The following is an 18446-nucleotide window of genomic DNA, read 5'->3' on the forward strand; positions in this document are numbered from 1 at the left end:
ACCTGGGCCTTCTCTTCTCCCTTAGCCCTGAGGGAAACCCTTGATCACGGCCCTCCCCCGGCTTAACTGTACGGGGCCAACTTGGACATTTTCAGGGCCTCCCTTGAAACTTCCCCATTTAATCCCAAAGCTTTGCTTCCTCTGGGGATGGTAATCACCTCCTCCCCTTCCCTGCTCCCCCTTCCCTCCCATCCTGACTCCTTGTCATCTGATGGGGCCCCCTGGGGCTGTAATTTCTTGGGGCTTTGCTGGGTAGTAGGTATGTAGGGGGGGTGGTGAAGTGGGTACTGGGAGTGTGGGTGTGGCATCTTGGTCGGGCAGAGAGCCAGGAGAGCTCTGGGGCAGGATGGGGAGAGATGGTCAGGCGTGGCTAGTCCTAAGCCTCCAAGATGACCCTTGAGGCCACTGCCCCGCTCTTAGCTTTTGCTTCCTTCCGGAGCAGAGCCTAACCTCTCTCCCCAACCCCCCCAGTCATAGCCTTTAGACTCTCCCTTCCTCCAGTCCTCCCCGCCACCCCACCCCAACCCCCACCCATCTTTGTATCATCATAGCCCCAGGGCTTAGTCACTTCCCAGGGCAGCCTGGGTCACCCAAAGATAATTCAGTCTAATTCTATTCAATAAAAATGCATTGAACACCTACTATGTACACAGTGTACTTATCTAGTGCTGGATTCAGCACTGGGAGAATATTTTTTTAAAAGATGGCTTGTTATTTTATTGTATTGGGAGCTCCCACTAGAGAAATTTCCTTTACTACTGACTTGCATGTGGTAAGAGTCTTTCCTCCCTTACTCCTTTCCTCCCTTCCTTCCTTCTTCCGTTCTTTCCTCTGGCAAGCTTCCTTCTCTTAGCACAGTGCCTGACACACAGTAGGCCCTTAATAGGTGCTTGTTGACTTCCTCCCTTCTTTCCTTCCTTCCTTCCTTCATCCCTCCCTTCCTTCCTTTTGCAAATCTGTATCTGCTCTATCTCTGATAGTTTCAAAGAGTCACCTGAGGCAGTGAGAAGTAAAAGGATTTGTTCATGGTCCCACAACCAGTATGTATCTTAGGTAAACCTCAAACCCAGGTTTTCCTGACTTATAGCTCTTGCTTTCTCCATACCTGGGCAGGCAGCCTCTGGAAAAAATCTGTTGTTCATTTGTATCTAGCTCTTGGTGACACCCCCCCCACCCCCCTGCCATGGACCATATCACACTGGTACTGTCCGTGGGGTTTTCTTGGCAAAGATCCTGGAGGGGTTTTCCCTTTCCTTCTCTAGTGGGTTATGGCAAACAGAGGTTAAGTGACTTGCCCAGGGTCTCACAGCTGGTAAGTGTCTGAGGCTGGATTTGAATTCAGGTCTCCCTGACTTCAGGCACAGCACTCTATCCACTGTGCCACCTAGGGAAAAAAAATCAAGTTTCAATGAGATGAGGTCGCTTGGTCTTGCTCAGCACACAGCTCAGTAGAAGGATGAATCAGATTGGAGAGAGAAGAAACACTGAGTGAGCTAGGTGACTTCTTCAGAGGAAGGGCCTTGCCAACCAAGGCTCAGGAGGGACTTCCTGGAGGAGGTGGCAGGCTTTGAGTCAGGCTTTCAGGAGTTTGTGGGTTCAACAAGTGACAAGGGGAGGGAGGACAGTCTAAGTATGAGACACAGAGCTGGCAGAGAAATTGAGGCAGGGAGATGCAGGGTGTTTCTTGGAGAGGACAGGGTGAGAAGCCCAATTCTCTTGAGCCTAAAGTGATTGGAGGGGAAGGATAGGAGATTAAGCTGGAAGGGGGCTTGGTAGTGGGCTCTGGAGGGCCTTGAATGCCTGGCAGTGGAGTAGGGAGTCCCTGAAGATTTGTGAGCAGAGCAGTGATGTGACAACGGGCTTTCCTCTGTCCCAGCTTGCTCTCTGAGCCCTGGTCCCTTCCAGTCACCCAGGTAAGGGTCAGCATGAGTAAGGGGGGGGAGGCAGGAGTTGGGGACAGGGGGTGGGGGGGAGCCCTCACCCAGCCCTGTCATGAGCTGCTCTGCCTGTCCAACGTTGGTGAAGGGGCCCCAGCCAGCTGTGTCTGTTTGGGGGATGGGGATTGTGTCTCTTCCCTGGATGGGGGGAGGTATTGGGGAGGCATCCGTGCTTTTGGCTTGATCTCTCCTGCTCTGTGGGCTTTGTGGTTTCTCTGCGGTGAGAGGATCAGTTTCCAAGACTCTCTCCTTCGTGTACCCCACCCCCAGCCGCAGCCCTACTAGCCTTGGAATTGTTCCCACCTGTTAAGAGTTTTCTCCTCCCGGGTGCCTGAGGCTGTCTGCCCCCACCCCTAGGGGTTCGTGTGCTCGTGGGTTTGACAGCACACGCATGTATTCCAAGCTGGAGAACATGTCCCTGTCCCTGGGTGTGTATGGGCATGGAGGGCTGGGGTGTCTGATGCTTCAGGTGGGTGCTTTGGACAACTGGGTACGAACCCTGCCCATGCATCTGGTACTTCTGTCCGTGTGTTTGTGACTAGGTTAAGGGGCCCAGTTTGGGGACTCCTGCTGGGGAGGTCTGTGGTATCACTTAACATGCCCCATCTCCCCCATCCCCCCACTCTATCCAGCTGCTGCTCTCCTGCTGGGCCATTCCCCCTCCTCTTGCTGGGCCTGGATTTGGCTTCAGGTTGGCTTAGAAACCCAGGGCTGCTGGGGGAAGGGGAGGGCTTTGTGGTCCCAAAGCCTCATCTCTTTCCTTTTCTAGGAAGCTCTACTCCTACCCTACCCTACCCCCTTCTTCCCCACCCACATCCCGACTCTGGAGAAGGGGAAAGAGCTAAATTGCAGATCAAAAGAACCTGGGTTTGAAACTTAACTCTAAAGCTTATTGACTGGGTGACCTTGGGCTAAGTATTGGAGCTTTCTTGGCCTCAGTTTCCTCATCTGTAAAATGGGAAGGTTGTTCTAGACAGCCTCTCAGGTCCCTGCAGACTCAGGATCTACGATCCAAGCTCCCTTGGTTTCCCCTGATCAGCAGTTCTTAACCTGGGGTCTGTGGATAGATTGAAGGGGTTTGTGAACTTGGATGGGGGAAAATAGTACATCTTTATTTCAGTTTTACTGGTTTTTTCTGTAATTTTGGGTATTTTATTTTATGCATTTAAGAAATTGTCCACAGGGGCTTCCGCACACTGCCAGAGATCCATGATGCAATAAAAGTCCTGCAAATGCGCTCTTATGCCCCTCTGAGCTCTAAATCTGTGGTCTTCTGACTGATTTGCAATGGGAGACCCTCCCAGGGATGTCGATGAAATCGCTGGATCTGTAGGGAGATACTGGGAGTCCCCCAGGCACAACAGGGTTCAGGGGTGGGTCGGGGGAGGGTGGCAGGTGGAGAGGGGCTGGCCTCAATGGGGTCCTCAGAGCTCACTCGGCTTCTTCTCTGCCCTCTCTTTCAGTGGTACTATTGGATTTTGCTGCTGCTAAAGGAGAATTAGGTTGGCTAACACACCCCTACAACAAAGGTGTAAGTTTCCAGGCTTGGAGGGGAAGGGAGGGTGGGGGTGGGGTGTCAAGGGGTGGGGGTTGGGTGATACCCTCAGGTCTAGCACATGAAAGGGAAAGACATCTCAGAGCTGGGTGCAGTGAGAAGAGCTCCAGATTTGGAATCAGAATCCCTGGATTCAAATCCTAACTCTGCCACTTCTAACCTGCGTGACCTTGAGCTCGTCATTTCCCATCCTCTGGGCCTCAGTTTCCCCAGATATCAGATGACAATTGTTGGGTCTGATGGCCTCTAAAGTCTCTCCTAGCTCTTAAATCTGTGATTTCCTCTGAAGTTGCCTTTGGAGTGGAGCTATCTTCATGATAACTGAAGCCTGGTGCTTGATTTTGAGATCTCTGACCCTTCTCCTACCAGCCCCTTGGGAAGACTTTCCCAGGGAAGGGAGGAGTTAAACATTTCCCCTTCAGCCAAAGGGCTCCCAGGGAGTGGGGCAGACATACCACTGCACCCCTAATCTCCCTGATCCATCCTCAGGGCACACAGCCTGCTTCCTTCCTGCTTGGTGCCCTTTCTTTGTCCCTCATTCCACACTGCTTCCCCTGTACCTTTGGGCACCAGAAGGCTTGGGTTGGCTGTCCATCCCTCCAGATCATGGCTGATTCCTCCACCTGGCCCCTCCCCCAACTCCCTCCTTCTACAGGTTGGACTGGCTATCCCTTCTTACTCTAAAGGAAGAGGCAAGATGGTAAAGTGGCTGGAGCTCTGGGCCTGACATCAGGAAGACATTAGTTTAAATCTGGCCTCAGACACCTAATAGCTATGTGATCCTGGGCAAGTCACTTTAACCTCTTTCTGCCTCAGTTTCCTCAACTCTATAATGGGGGCAATAGCACTATCTTCCTCCCAGGGTTTGATAATATTTGTAAAATGCTTACATGCTCTATAAATGCTTATTCCCATCCACTTAACCCCTCACTCCTTAAATCTATTCATCCCTGGCTTGGGGAGTTAGACTACCTGGGTTCTAGTCTTAATGTTGATCATTAATTTACTGTATGAGTGAATTAGAGGAGCCAAGTCCTTCTTCTTTCTGGTCTGCAGTTTCTTCACCTGTAAATCACTGAGGTTGGACCAAAGGATCTCCCAGAGGAATTCTAAGTTCTGAGGCTAGTGATCCCTCCCATTTATGATATTAATGATTGAGCTAGAAAGAGAAACTGAGTCCCAGAAGAGGTTAGCTATGGGACCCCCTTCGAGCCACTGAGGTGGATGTCAGAGCTGGCATTAGTATGAAAATCTCTTACAGGACTCTTTGTACCACATCCAAGTTGCCCACCTGGAGGAGGGTGGGGCTGCAGCAGTCTTAGGAGTGAAAGGGTGGAGCTACCTGGGACTCCAGTGTGACAGTGACTTCTTTTCCTGTTACTCTGCTACTCATTTGCATATTATTCATTCTAAGTCCCCATCTGCCACCCCCTCCCCTCATCAGCCCTACCACCTTCTCCCCCAGACACTGATCCATCATGAGCACACGGGCATCTGAGATTAGAGGATCACAGGCTTGGAGCCCGAGGTCACCACAGAAGCCATCTCATCTAAGAGGAGGAAACTGAGGCACAGAGACAAGAGCCCCAGGGTCACACAACCAGTTAGTAGCAGAGCCAGGTGGATAATCCCAGTCTGGGTCTCTTTCCACTGTTCAAGTGGCTTTTTTGCTTCAAGAGATAGCGTTCCTAATGGTTAGAGTGCTGGCCCTGGAATCTGCAAGACCTAGGTTAAAGTCCACCTTCTGATATTTATTAGCTATATGGCCATAAGCAAATTGTTTACTCTTAGTTTCCTTACCTTTAAAATAGGGGTAACAATGGTAGCGCTAACATTCTGTGTCCCAAGGGCCCTCCCAGCTCTGACATTCTCTGTCCTAAGGCCCCTCCAGCTCTGACATTCTCTGTCCTAAGGCCCCTCCAGCTCTGACAGTCTGTGTCCTAAGGGCCCTCCCAGCCCTGACATTCCATGTTCCAAGGGCCCTTCCAGCTCTGACATCCTCTCTTTTCTGACTGCCTTACAGTGGGACCTGATGCAGAATATTATGGATGACCAGCCCATCTACATGTATTCCGTGTGCAACGTGGTGTCAGGTGACCAGGACAACTGGCTACGCACCAATTGGATCTATCGTAGTGAAGCGGAAAAGGTCTTCATTGAGCTCAAGTTCACTGTGAGAGACTGTAACAGCTTCCCTGGTGGGGCCAGCTCCTGCAAGGAAACCTTTAACCTGTACTACGCCGAGTCTGACGTGGATTACGGCACCAACTTCCAGAAACGCCAGTTCAAGAAGATCGACACCATCGCCCCTGATGAAATCACGGTCAGCAGCGACTTCGAGACCCGCAACGTGAAGCTCAATGTGGAGGAGCGCTCGGTGGGGCCGCTGACTCAGAAGGGCTTCTACCTGGCCTTCCAGGACATCGGGGCCTGTGTGGCCCTCCTCTCCGTGCGCATCTACTATAAGAAATGCCCCGAGATGCTGCAGAGCCTGGCCCGATTCCCAGAGACCATTGCCGGCTGGGACTCGGCCAACCTCGCCAAGGTGGCCGGCACCTGTGTGGAGCATGCGTCAGTGGCTCTGGGTGGCGAGGAGCCCACGATGCATTGTAACGTCGATGGGGAGTGGCTGGTGCCCATTGGCCAGTGCATGTGTGAGGCGGGCTATGAGAAGGTGGAAGAATCCTGCCAGGGTGAGTGCCAACCCCTATCTCCGCCTCTATCTCCCTTCCCAGATTCTCTGGATAATGATAACAGCCCTGTCCCTGAGTATTGGCAATCCTTTACTATTTAAAAATGCCTTATGTCATTGGAACTCCACATCTATCATGAAACTGGGGCAGAGATTATTCTTCCCATTTTGCAGGTAAGCAAACTGAGGCCCACCATGGGAAGTGATTTGCCCGGGTGACCAGTAAGTAGTGGAACCTAGAGCAAAGGTCCTCCAGACTCCCTGGTTCAGGGTGTTTACCATCACTCCTCTGGGCCTCTCCAGGCAAAACAGCACAGAAGTGATTCAGAGTGGCCAGGCTGGTAGAGCCCTCAGCATTCCCCACATCCTCCTTACTTGCAAATAGCGGGCCCCTAATAAATGCTAGTTATGTGACCGTAGGCATGTCCCAGGGTCTCTCTTTCCTCGCTGGTAAAAACAAGGGATTGGATGAGATCAGAGGCCCTTCTTGTTTGTTCAGTCCTGTCCAACTCTTTGTGAGCCCATGGACCATAGCATGCCAATACTATCCTTGGAGTTTTCTTGGCAAAGGTACTAGAGAGGTTTGCTATTTCCTTCTCCAGTGGATTAAGGTAAATAGAGGTTAGGTGACTTGCCCAGGGTCACATAGCTAGTAAGTGGCTGAGGCTGGATTTGAACTTAGGTCTATCTTGACTCTAGGCCTGTTGCTCTATCCATTGAGCTTACCTAACTGCCCCAAGGTCCTTCTGCTTCTAAATTCTGTGATCCTGTGATCTCTAGAGGTCTCTCCCTGTTTTAGTATTCCAAGTTCTAATGTTCTGTGATTTAAGGTCTCTCGCCAATTCTGACACTCTTATGTTCTCAGGGCCCTCCCAGCTCTAACACTTTGTGGTCTCTGACCCCAAACCCATTCATTGCTTTAGTCCTGCCTCTGACACCCCTCCCTGTTTGTCTTAGCTGGCTGGCACCTCTTTAGGAGATGGTCTGTCCAATCTGAGCAGGGTCCCTTCCTCTCCCCCAACACACACACACACACACACACACACACACACACACACACACACACACAAATCCCCTACCCAAGAGGCCAGCCCACAGACACCCTCTGGCTTGAGACAATGGCTGCTGAGGATGGAAGGAAGGGAAGGGGGTGGTGGGGAGTGGGGCCAGGCAAGCTGGCCGCTCCCCACATGACATCCTCAGAGAGGAATGTGAGAGTTGGGGGTGGGGGTAAAAACTTTCCACAGGCTGGTGATTCAGGCTCTGAGATAAGCACTGGGGTCCTCAGAAGGGCTGGTAGGGGTCACAGGGCTCAAACTGGGAAGGCTCCCCTCCTCTCTAGCTCGCTCTCTCTCTCTCCCTCCCTCCCTCTGTCCTCTGGAGAAAGGGACCTAGAAGGTCAAGGATGCTGGCAGGGTTTCCAAGTAGAGATTACGCTTTCACGTTTTGTGTGTGTGTGTGTGTGTGTGTGTTTGTGTGTGTGTTCAGAGTGGGGTGGTGCTAGAGGGAATTGGGAAGGACTTTGATTTCAGAGCCTTGGGCCCACTTGGCAGATGCGACTGCTGCTTTCCCATCTGCCTCTTCCATCCCAGCAATTGCCTTGGAGGGCCCTGTGGCCCCAGGTCCTGCCTCCTACCCTCCCTGGGTCTGTCCCTGTCCTCTTGCCGTAAGTGGCCTTGGAGAGCCTCTATTCTAACCCACTAAGGGCCACAGGGGGAGTGATTTGCTCAAGGTCATACAGGTAATAAGGGGGCAGAGCCAAGATTGGAGCCCAGGTGTTTCCTGGCTCCCACCCCAGTGTTCCTTCCACTGCCCCAAGTCTCCCCTGAGAAGCTTCCTCCCTTCCAGAAGGGGCCCTTGTTCCTGTGGCCGGGCCTGGGGAGGGCAGGTCCTGGAAAGCCAGGAATGGGTCAACGGAGGAAACTCGAGGGGACGGTATGGATCAGTGGGGGAGGGGGTAAAAGACTGGCTGAGGGAAGGGTGCTGGGGTGGAGGGAAATGAGGCTGGGAACACCGGGCTGATGGGCTGGCTGTGGCCAGGGAAAACTCCCCCTCTCCTTGAGGAAGTAGCAAAGGAAGCTGTGAATGGAGCCAGCCCTCTCTCCTTTCCTGCCCGGCTATAGTTCTACTTTGCTGCCAATTCCCTTCCCCTCTTTGCCTCCCCTCCCCACCCCATCCCTTCCCCTGCTATGGGACTTCCCCGAGGCAATGCAGGTGCTTGCTCCCCAGCCTTGTGCTCATGGGGCCTCAGTTTCCTCATCTGTGTAATGAGGGAGGTTAGATGGTGGTCTCTACAGTTCTTTCCCTATCTAAAACTACGATCTTAGGATTGATTGAGGCCAAAGAGCTCAGTGTGCTATAGTGGAGAGAGCCTCGGATCTTATCTCTACATCCTTGGGCAAATCATGCCCTCTTCTTTGTGCCTCAGTTTCCTTATTTGTAAAGTGATTTGATGGTCTCTAATGCCCCTTCCACTCCTACATGCTAGGCTCAGTGGAAGGGAAGGGGAGGAGCCTGACTTCATTCAGGCGTTTCTTTGACAAAGCAGGTATCTGACCCATCCTCGCTGATAGGAGAAGCTTCTCCTACTTAGGGATGAATATTTTGAAAATCAGATTGCCTAGGATTTCCTAGAAGCCTGGAGTGTCAAGATAGGGTTAATGGGGAGGGGTAGCAGGGGAGCTCAGTGCTTGCTGTGCCCCTCCCCAGGTGCTCTGGGGGGTAGTGGGCAAGCAGGCTTCCCCAGAGAACTGCCAGCTATGTAAGGAATGACACCCTACCCCCCCCAACCACTCCCACTCCCGTCTTCTATCTGATGGCTTTGTCTGATGGATGGGGGAGCTAGAATGAAGGGAGATACTGGAGAAACTCTACCTGGCTTCTTTATTTCTCCCCTGGGGGCTGCTCTGTCTATCTCTGCTTCCTGTGCTGGCATCAGCAAGGCCTGGCCAGCTGGGGGCCATGATGGCGCCATTCTGGGGGTGGGAGCAGGCTGGGCCAGGTAAACAGGTGGCAGGCGGCACCATCCTCAGAGGGCAGAGCCCGGCAGCTGTTGGACCCAAATCAGGTCTGATGGGAGAGGGGGCCAGGGCTGGACCGGGGATGTTCTCAAAAGCTCCACAAGGGTCCCAGAGTGACAGGGCTACCTCAGCCTCTCCCCTTGGGGGACCTTAGAGCCCTTCCTTATGTCTGGGTTAGGAGGATGCTCAAGAGGACATCTCAGTTAAACCAGGACTGCCCTCACCAGTCTTGGCTGGGAAAGAGACATTTTTGTTTTTATAGGGTCATAGACTTTCAGAGCTGGAAGAGTCCTTACAGCATAGAATGTCAGAGATGGGAGGGCCCTTAGAACATAGAATGTCAGAGCTGGGAGGGTCCTTGGAAATAATCTCACCTAACACCCTCACATTGCACAATTGAGGGACGAAAGCCCCAGTAATGTAAAGAGGTTTGGCTTAGATCATCCAGCATGTATATAAATGAAAGGAAATACTGCCACAGCCAACCCAAAAAGTCATTGTTTTTACCTTTTGTCAGGATATATCCAAATCTTATACCCTCTGGGAGTTAGGACACTTGGGTTTCAATCCCAGTATAGCTACTTTTGAGTTCTTGATTTTGAGCAAGCCAATTTAGCGTCTAGAATTCTTGGCTAGGGGCAGGTAAGTGGCTCAGGGGATAGAGCACTGGCCCTGGTGTCAGGAGGACCTGAGATCAAATCCATCTTCAGACCCTTACTAACTGTGTGACCCTGGGCAAGTCACTTCACCCCGATTGCCTTCCCCTCCCATCCATCCCCAAAATGAGAGTTCTTGGCTCATGGCCTTGTATACAGAAGGAGCTGTCTTGACTTGGTGGAGTCGGCGGTGACTTGTTTTCCCAGGACTGGGGAAGATGTCACTTTTTCACTAGACATAACCAGACTTTCTCAAGGCACTGGAAGCGCCCAAGCCCCCAACTATGGTCCTTGCCAGCTCTAAATAGGCAATCTTATTTTGTGAAATTTAAGTTCTTTGAAGTAACTTTGGGGAGTATTTGTCCCCCCCCCATCTCTCCCAGTGCCTTTCACATAGCTTAATAAAGGCCTGGCTGAAGAGGAGCTCCTCCCCAGCTTTCCTGGGTGCTGACCTGGGGCTTCTCCGCCCTTGGGGTGACTGTGGTGTTCGGCCCATAAGGCCAGCCGAGGAGCTCGTGTTATTGGCAAACAGGGCTATTGGTGACCGTTTCTGGGCTTCAGGGCCTGTCTCACCCCTCCCTTCATGACCTGGAGATTAGTGAGTCCTCAGAGCCCAGCGGAAGGAAGGAGAAGAGAGAAAGTAAACAGGAGATAAAACCAGCCAGGGAAAGCAAAATGGAGCAGAGGCGGAGGGCAGCCTCCTTATCTCACCTTAGTTGGTCAAAGAATGCACAGGAGAGGGAGAATTCCTGGGGTGTATATAAAAGGTTCTTCTCATGCCCTCCTACCACCAGTTTAAACTCCAGGTTTATGGTAGGAACCCCTACCAGGAGACACCCCCCCAAAAAAAATTCCGATGGAGTGAGAGGCTTTGCAGGTCAAGCCTAGTGCAGGGGGGAAATAGGGGGCTGGGGGAATTCTTAAGCATTGCGCAGCTCTGGTTATCAGCCTGCCCCTTATTTGTCAGGTCAGTGGCTCTAAGGTCACTAGCTTGCTGTCCACCCATGGGCAGGACAAAGTCCAGTTTCTGGCGTCCGTCTTCCTCGGCTGGGAGCCAGGATTGGCATGGCAAGGATAGCTCCATCTGACAGTCTGGTGCTTCCTCAGGGGAGGGCAATGGGAGGTGAATTGCTACTCTAACCTTTGACCCTGTGACCTCACCTCCCCCCCACTGGGCTGGGAGGTGGCCTCAGGATGGGAGGGGTCCCTGAGCCTTGCATCAGTCCGGAGGGTGTCTGCCCCTGAGTCACCCAGCGGTGCCACCTTGGGGGCGGGCATCTGACAAACTGGAAAAACCAGGGTGCAAGGCCAGGTGCAGCTGTGCCCTAGTTTTCCTCCCCTGCCTGGCCCAGGGCTGCCATCTTTGTCAATGTGCTTAAGCTCCTGCTCAGGTGGGTGAGGGACCATCACTGACCCTCCTGGGGAAGGACTGAGAATCCATCCCTCATCCAAGGCCAGACCCTCCCTTGGGGGGCCTTGAAGGCTTGGTTTAATTCATTCATTTCTAAGACCATGAGATGTTAGGGCTAGAAAGCGCCTTAAAAGTAATTTAGTCCAACCCTCTCATTTTACAGAAGGGGAAACCAAGGCCCCAAGAGAGAAAGTGATTTGGCTAAGCTCACAAAGGCAGAAAGCAGAGCCAGCATTCAAGCCTGGGCTATCTGCTTCCAAATCCGGAGTTCCTGTTACTATACCTCAATGTCCTGTTCATCTATCCATCCATCCATCCATCCATCCATCCATCCATCCATCCATCCATCCATCCATTCATCCATTCATCCATTCAACAAGCATTCAAAGTGTACAGAGCCTTGTGTTCAGTGCTATGGAAGATACAGACTTTCTCCCACCTTGCAACAAATAGTTACAAGCAAAATAAATTTCTACATTCACAATGTCCAAATATACAGTGCAATAGGCCTGGAGTTAGGAAGACCTGAGTTCAAATACAACCTCAGACACTAAACTAGCTATGTGACCCTGGGCAAGTCTCTTAACTGCCATCTGCCTCAGTTTCCTCATTTGTAAGAAGGGGATAATAACAACCCCTAAGTCTCAGGCTTGTTGTGAGGATCAATGAAATAATAATTGTAAAATGCTTAGCATAGTGCCTGGCATATACTAGGTGCTTAATAAATGCGTGTTTTCTTCTTTCCTTGCAATAAGACAGCCCCTGCTCTCAAGGGGCTCACAATCTAATAGGGGTATAAGATACCAAGACAGAGGGAAAAAGGGGCAGGCACTGGCTGGACTTCATAGGTGATTGCATAGCTGGTCAGCTCCCAGTATGGAGATTCCCTCCAAAGATGAATATTAAGAGCAATGCATTCTGTGGCCTCTAGTTTTAGAGAGCTGCCTGGGACCCTGAAAGGTGCAAGGGACCAGTCCAGGGTCACAGAGCTAGCATATGTTCGAGTAGGATTTAACCCAACTCTTCTTGACTCCAAGGATGGCCATCTATAGCCAGACATCTCTTAGTATTAACGCATGATAGTAATTATGTGATAGTTGGTCCATGGGGTCACAAAGAATCAGACCTGACTGAACAACAACAAATTACATGATAAGTACATTAGAAAAATGAGACCCCAGGCTGTCGGTTCCACAGGGACAGAGAATTTGTTCAGTTTAGTGAGATGATAGATGTGTGAGATGTGGAAGGCATCTGGGTGGGTCAGTGGATAGAGCGTGGGGCCTCTCCTCCCTCGGTTCAAACCTGACCTCAGACACTTACTAGCTGTGTGACCCTGGGCAAGTCACTTAACCCTTTCTGCCTCAGTTTCCACATCTGCAAAATGAGCTGGAGAAAGAAACGGCGAACCCCTCAAGTCTCTCTGCCAAGAAAACCCCACGTGGGGTCACAGAGAGTCAAATACAACTGAGAAATGACTGAACAACAACAGACATGTGGAAGGTTGTCATAGGAGGCTTGGCTGGAAAAGGTGGGCTTGTGGAGGGCAGGCATCAGTCCACTGTCTGGCTTGTTCCACACTGGACAGTGAGGAGGTTCTCAAGGGACTTTGAGATCTCAGTCCTTTGGGAGTAGTGTTGGAGGGATAAGGAAGAAGCTTCCTAGTCTCAGGGGTCTGGAGAATTCACTGCCCCAAGGCTTGGAGCTTCCCCAGGCCCCTTACGTCCCTCATCCTCAGCCAGCCTCAACTCCTCACCTGTGAGGGGGGTATTGGTGAGTAGTGAGGGAGGGAGCAGGAGAATAATACAAGGGGCCAGATCCTGTGCATTCTTGTCAGGTGAACACACGCCCTGTTTACCTTCCCTCCTCAATATGTTACTACATCCTCAGCGGAAATCTCTCCAAATTCTTTCTTTCCCCACTGCAGGCCACATCTCAAGTCTTCGGGGCTGGGGAATTGAGGACTCTTTGTTCTTCATACCCACCTTTCCTTTTCTACAGAGGGGATGGATCAAGGCAGAGGAGGAGAAGAGATTGGGCTGGGGAGGAGAGGAGATCAGAGCTGGGGAGGAACAGGGATCAGAGCTGGGGAAGGAAGGAAGGAAAAAAGGAAAGAAAGAAAAGAAAGAAAAGAAAGAGAAAAAAGAAAGAAAATGAGAGATATAGCTCAACTTTGGGCTTCAGGGAAACCAGACTTCAGGCTGGCTGATGTCCTAAATTAGGAGATGAGGCCCAAGGAGGACAGACAACCACAGATCTATGTTCAGATAAATTCCCCTTTTCCCTCCATGCACTCAATAACTAGGAAAATGTCCCAACTCCTGCTGTCCAGAGGAGGGGAGGGCGGAACAGGAGGGGTGATGAGCCTGAGAGAGCAGACTTAGGACAGCTGAGCTTTTCGTGGTCTCAATTTTCCTGACTTCTGGCTCTCTGGTTGGCAAAGAGGGGAAGCAGATATCCCACAGCAGGCTGGATGGCTTCCTGCTGAAAATATTTGCACAGTTTGAAAAAATACCAGAGTCCAGATCCAACTCCCTTCCTCCCCATAGCCCTGATCCCCTCCCATCCTCTGCCCTGATCCTCTTTCCTCCCCAGCCCTGATCCCCTCTCCTCGCCAGCCCTGATCCCCTTTTCCTCCCCAACCCTGATCCCCTCCCCTCTTCTTCCCTGATCCTCTCCTCCCCAGCCCTGATCCCCTCTCCTCCCCAGCCCTGATCCCTGTTCCTCCCCAGCTCTGATCCCCTTTCCTCCTCTGCCCTGATCCCCTTTCCTCCCTAGCATCCATCCCCTCCCCTCCCTAGCCTTGATCCCTTCTCCTCCTCTGCCCTGATTGATGCCCTTTGCAGAAAAGGAGGGGGGGGTATCATGAACAAAAAATCCTCAATTCTCCGGCCCCAAAGACCCAAGGCATGGCCTGCCCAGCCCACTGGCCTGCAGTGGGGAAAGAAAGAATTTGGAGAGATTTCCACTGAGAATGTGCTACTATATATTGAAGGGGGGATGTGGGGTAGGGCATACAGCAATGAGCCATTCTCAACCCAAATCACTGATAATCCTGCCCTGTGAGGAGACAAGGGTGGGAGGGCCTGATGACCACAGTCTATGAGAAAGCAGTTTGGATGGATAAGCAGCTGGGACCTGGGCAGCACTCTGCCTTTACATGTCCCAAAGGCTGCCAGCCTCTTCTGGGCTTTGTCCCAGACCTGAGCAATCAGGGAGTTATCTCAGAGAGCTGAATGTAGATTCCCTAGCCCCAGGACCCTGTGGGCTCCCTCACGCTCTAGCCTTTGACTTCTTCCCTTTGGGTCTGCCTCCAAGCCTTCTGACTGGGGAGTAGAGTGGGTGAGTAGGCATGAGACTGTCCTTGGGCAGTAAGAGACAAACACAGGTTGAAAGAAAGGAAATGGGACCTGCCTCTGGCAGGACGTCAGCCTGATACACATTCCCTTGGAGAAGAAGCACACAATTCTTCCCTTCTGTACCCAATATTGAGTAGTCTTGAACCCTTGGGTCAAAGCCATGGGTTCCATTGTCCCCCAGAACACTTCACCGTGGCCTTCCCTGAAGCATCCTCATCTGAATCCTCCTTCCCGACCCCACCCCAGCTCGCAAGGAAGCCTCCCCATTGCACTTTTCCAGTAGGTATAATCTTGTGCATTATAGGTATCAACCAAGTCATATTGTATATAGGATGAGTATCTGGATTTTTTTTTCATCTTTTGACAATTGTACCCTGGCATAATTGGTTTCCTTTGTAATCCAATGGATTTTATTTCATGCATTTAGAAATATAGTTCTGAGAAAGGATCCATGACACAAAAAAAGGTTAAAGATTGGAAACTCCTTGAAGGCAGGGACGGGATCTGGCATAAACTTGTATCAGCCTCCAGCCCCAGCTCCTTCCTCTGTTTAATATCTGTTTGTTGAATGAAGGAATGAAAAGAATCCTGGCAAAGTGACAGGAAAGGTGTGGGATTTGTAGTTGAAGGATTAGGATTCAAATCTTGCTTATGCCCCTGACTACCTGTGTGGCCTCTGGGCAAGTCACTTCCACCTACTCTCTGGGCCTCAGTTTCTTTATCTGTAAATGAGGAGGACTGAATGATATTAAAAGGGAAAGGGAGGAGGAGAGAGACAGAGACAGAGAGAGAAAGAGAATGGAGAGGGTAGAGAAGGGAAAGACAGAGAGAGAGAAAGGGGAAGAGGGAGAGAGGCCTGGGAGGAGCCAGTGGGTCTGGGTTCTGCTCTCAGCTCTGCCATGAACCAGCAGTTTGACTTTGGTCACAAGTCCCTTTCTGTGGATATTTGCTGCCCACAGGAGACACTTGGGTTGTGGAAAAGAGCATATTTCCCAGATTGCACCATGGTTTTAAGAGAACAGTGGAACTCAGGAGGTTGGTACTAGGGAGCAAGTTTTGGGGAAATGCCTGGGGGAAAGAGGCCTTGTCAGAAGGAATTGTGGGATTACAGGACTGAGAGCTGGAAACTACCTAAGACTTCATCTAGTGCAAACTCCTCTCCTCCATTTTATAGATGAGGAAACTGAGTCCTAGAGAGAGGAAAGGGCATGCTGGAGGAAGTATCCCTCCCCCCAACCCTGCCAGAGCAGAAGTTCAGTGGAGTGGTGTGTTTAGTCAGCTGTCTGCCTTTAAGATTAAAGGATGGTGTGTTTGGAAAGGGGCTGGATGGGGCAGTAGGTGGTGCTGTAAGTGGGATAAGATGGGAGACAAAAAAAACAGGTGCAGAAAACTGGACTGCTCCGAATTCCAGGAAAGGACCTTCCATGAGGAGGGAAGGAAGAGCCACTTCCTTGCCCTGGTTAGCAAAGGAAATCCCTCAGCGCCCCAGGGAAGCGGATTCCTCAGGGAAAAAAAGCTTTAGGATATGATTAGTCCTGTTTGCTCTACAGGGAAACAGCTGGCTGGCCCCCAGACTGGCAGGCCAGCCCTGTAACTTAAAAGCTGGCACTGGAACCCCAGAGATCATCTACTGTAACTCATTTATAGAAAGGGAAACTGAGGCCCAGAGTGGTTGTTTAAATTCACCCACATATTTAGGAGCAGATCCTGGGTTTGAGCCCGGGGGCCCTGACTCCAAATCCAGTGTTCCTTCTAAGGTGGGTTGGGGAAGAAGGTCCCATGAGGTCAGAGTGAAGGTAAGAGGGCCCGTGCCAACATGGGTTAGTAGACAGACCTTGGCAAGCAGCCAACTGCTTAGTTCCAGCTCTCCGGGGCTTATGTTGAGTGATTGAAAAACACCGGACCTGAAGTAGGATGTCTGGGTACTGACTCTGCTTCTTGTCATCTGTGTGACCTTGAATAAGACACTTCAACTTCTCTTGGCTGGCCTTTCTTCTCCACGGAAGAATGTGCCTGCCCGAGGGTTCTAGCAATGCTAACATTCTGGGATCTGGGCTGGGGGCTGGGGGAAGGGGGACGGTAAGAAGACCACTCTCGAAGGTGGCAGGTTCTGTCACAGAAGTTGTGTGAGATGAGGCTCCAAAGATGGGTTGGGGCCAGACTGGGAAGGGGCTTGAATGACAGGCCAAAGGGTTTGGACTTTATCTTGTAGTTACATTAAGACTTCTGAGCCCCTGTTCAGATGTCTGCAAAGAGTGTGGTGTGTTCAGGTTATTCTGTCATCCGGTGTGGCACATCATGGGTGGAGAGGTTGGAGCTTGGGAAACCAGTCAGGAGATGGTTCTAACCGTCCTGGAACAAGGTGGTCATAGGAAGGGAAAAATTAAGCATTTATATATGCCTACTGTATGCCAGCCCGTATGTTAAGAAATTTTTACAAATCATACCTCATTTCATTCTCACAACAGTCCTGGGAAGGAGATACTATTATTATCCCATTTTACAGTTGAGGAAACTGAGGCAGACAGAGGTTAAGTGACTTGCCCAGGGTCACCCTGGGCAGGTTAAGTGTTTAAGGCAGGATTGGAACCAAGATCTTCCTCAGTTCTTAGACTTCTTCAAGTCCAGCACTCAGTCTACTTCATCACACTACCTTAGGGCAGAGAGGATTGGTGGGCCAGGAAGAATCTCTGGTACCCAGCAGCGGTTTTGGAAGGTTTGGAGGGCCTGAGAGCCCCAGAGAGGTCTCTGAGCCCTAATCTGGCCGCTGTCTTTCTCCTCTAGCCTGCGCTCCTGGGTCCTTCAAATCCGATGCCTCAGACAGCACCTGCAGCCAGTGCCCCCTGCACACCCTGCCATCCCCCGAGGGGGCCATGATCTGTGAGTGTGAAGAGGGCTTTTTCCGGGCTGCGGAGGACCCTTCATTCATGCCCTGTACCCGTAAGTTGCCATCATCTTTGGGGTGAGGGAAGGCAGGGGAATCTGAACTATAGGGGCTCTAATGACATCTGAGGGCCCTCCCAGCTCTGACATTCTATGGACTTGCCCAAGGTCACACCGGTAGTAGTAGAATGAGTCAGGATTCTAACCCAGATGTCCTGACTCCAACTCTAGAGACCTTTCCATGACACTAATGTGAGCTGGGCACGTACAGTCGTGTGAAAGAGAGGGAGATTGTACCAGTGCTAGAACCCAAGGTACATCCCGGCTTGGCAGCCAAGCTCTGTGCCTGTTTCTCTGGGACCCAGAGTCCTCAGCCTTCTTGTCCGGAACTCAGAGACTGGCCTTTATTTGTGCCCAGGTCCTCCATCTGCTCCTCACCACCTCACTGTCATTGGCTTGGGGGCCAAGGTGGAACTTCGTTGGAAGCCCCCTCAGGACACAGGAGGTCGGGATGATATCACCTACACTGTCACGTGTGAGCAGTGCTGGCCTGAGACTGGGGAGTGCCAGCCCTGTGAACCCACTGTGCGCTACTCCCAGCCCCCCCATGGACTGTCCGGCAACAGCCTGATTGTCAGTGACCTGGAGCCCCACATTAACTACACCTTTGCTGTGGAGGCCCGGAATGGCGTCTCGAGCCTCGTGACCAGTCGAAGCTTCCGGACAGCCAGTGTCAGCATCAACCAGACTGGTGAGACCCTGGGGGTGTGGCTCCGGTATAGGGACTGGCAAAGGGTACAACTTATACCCCAGGGTGCAACTTATATTGCTGTTGGCTGCTAGGATGGGCAGGAGGGCATGGTGGGCATAGGCCTGGGGGGAGCCTGTGGTATGAGGCAGGGAGAGAGAAATGGAGGGGAGAGGAGAGGTCTG

The 18446-nt window shown here is 51.6% G+C and overlaps 1 protein-coding gene across 1 annotated transcript in view; it reads left to right on the top strand.

Annotated features, from left to right (window-relative positions):
* EPHA2 (EPH receptor A2) overlaps positions 1-18446 on the top strand; it is a 40104-nt gene that overhangs the window by 5172 nt on the left and 16486 nt on the right. The window contains 4 exon segments of the mRNA XM_020973018.2: positions 3401-3468; positions 5516-6185; positions 17415-17570; positions 17932-18264. Coding sequence (XP_020828677.1) covers positions 3401-3468; positions 5516-6185; positions 17415-17570; positions 17932-18264 — 1227 coding nt within the window.

This window comes from Phascolarctos cinereus, unplaced genomic scaffold, assembly GCF_003287225.1.
Source record: "Phascolarctos cinereus isolate Bilbo 61053 unplaced genomic scaffold, phaCin_HiC Scaffold_726;HRSCAF=1367, whole genome shotgun sequence".
Lineage (NCBI taxonomy): Eukaryota > Metazoa > Chordata > Mammalia > Diprotodontia > Phascolarctidae > Phascolarctos > Phascolarctos cinereus.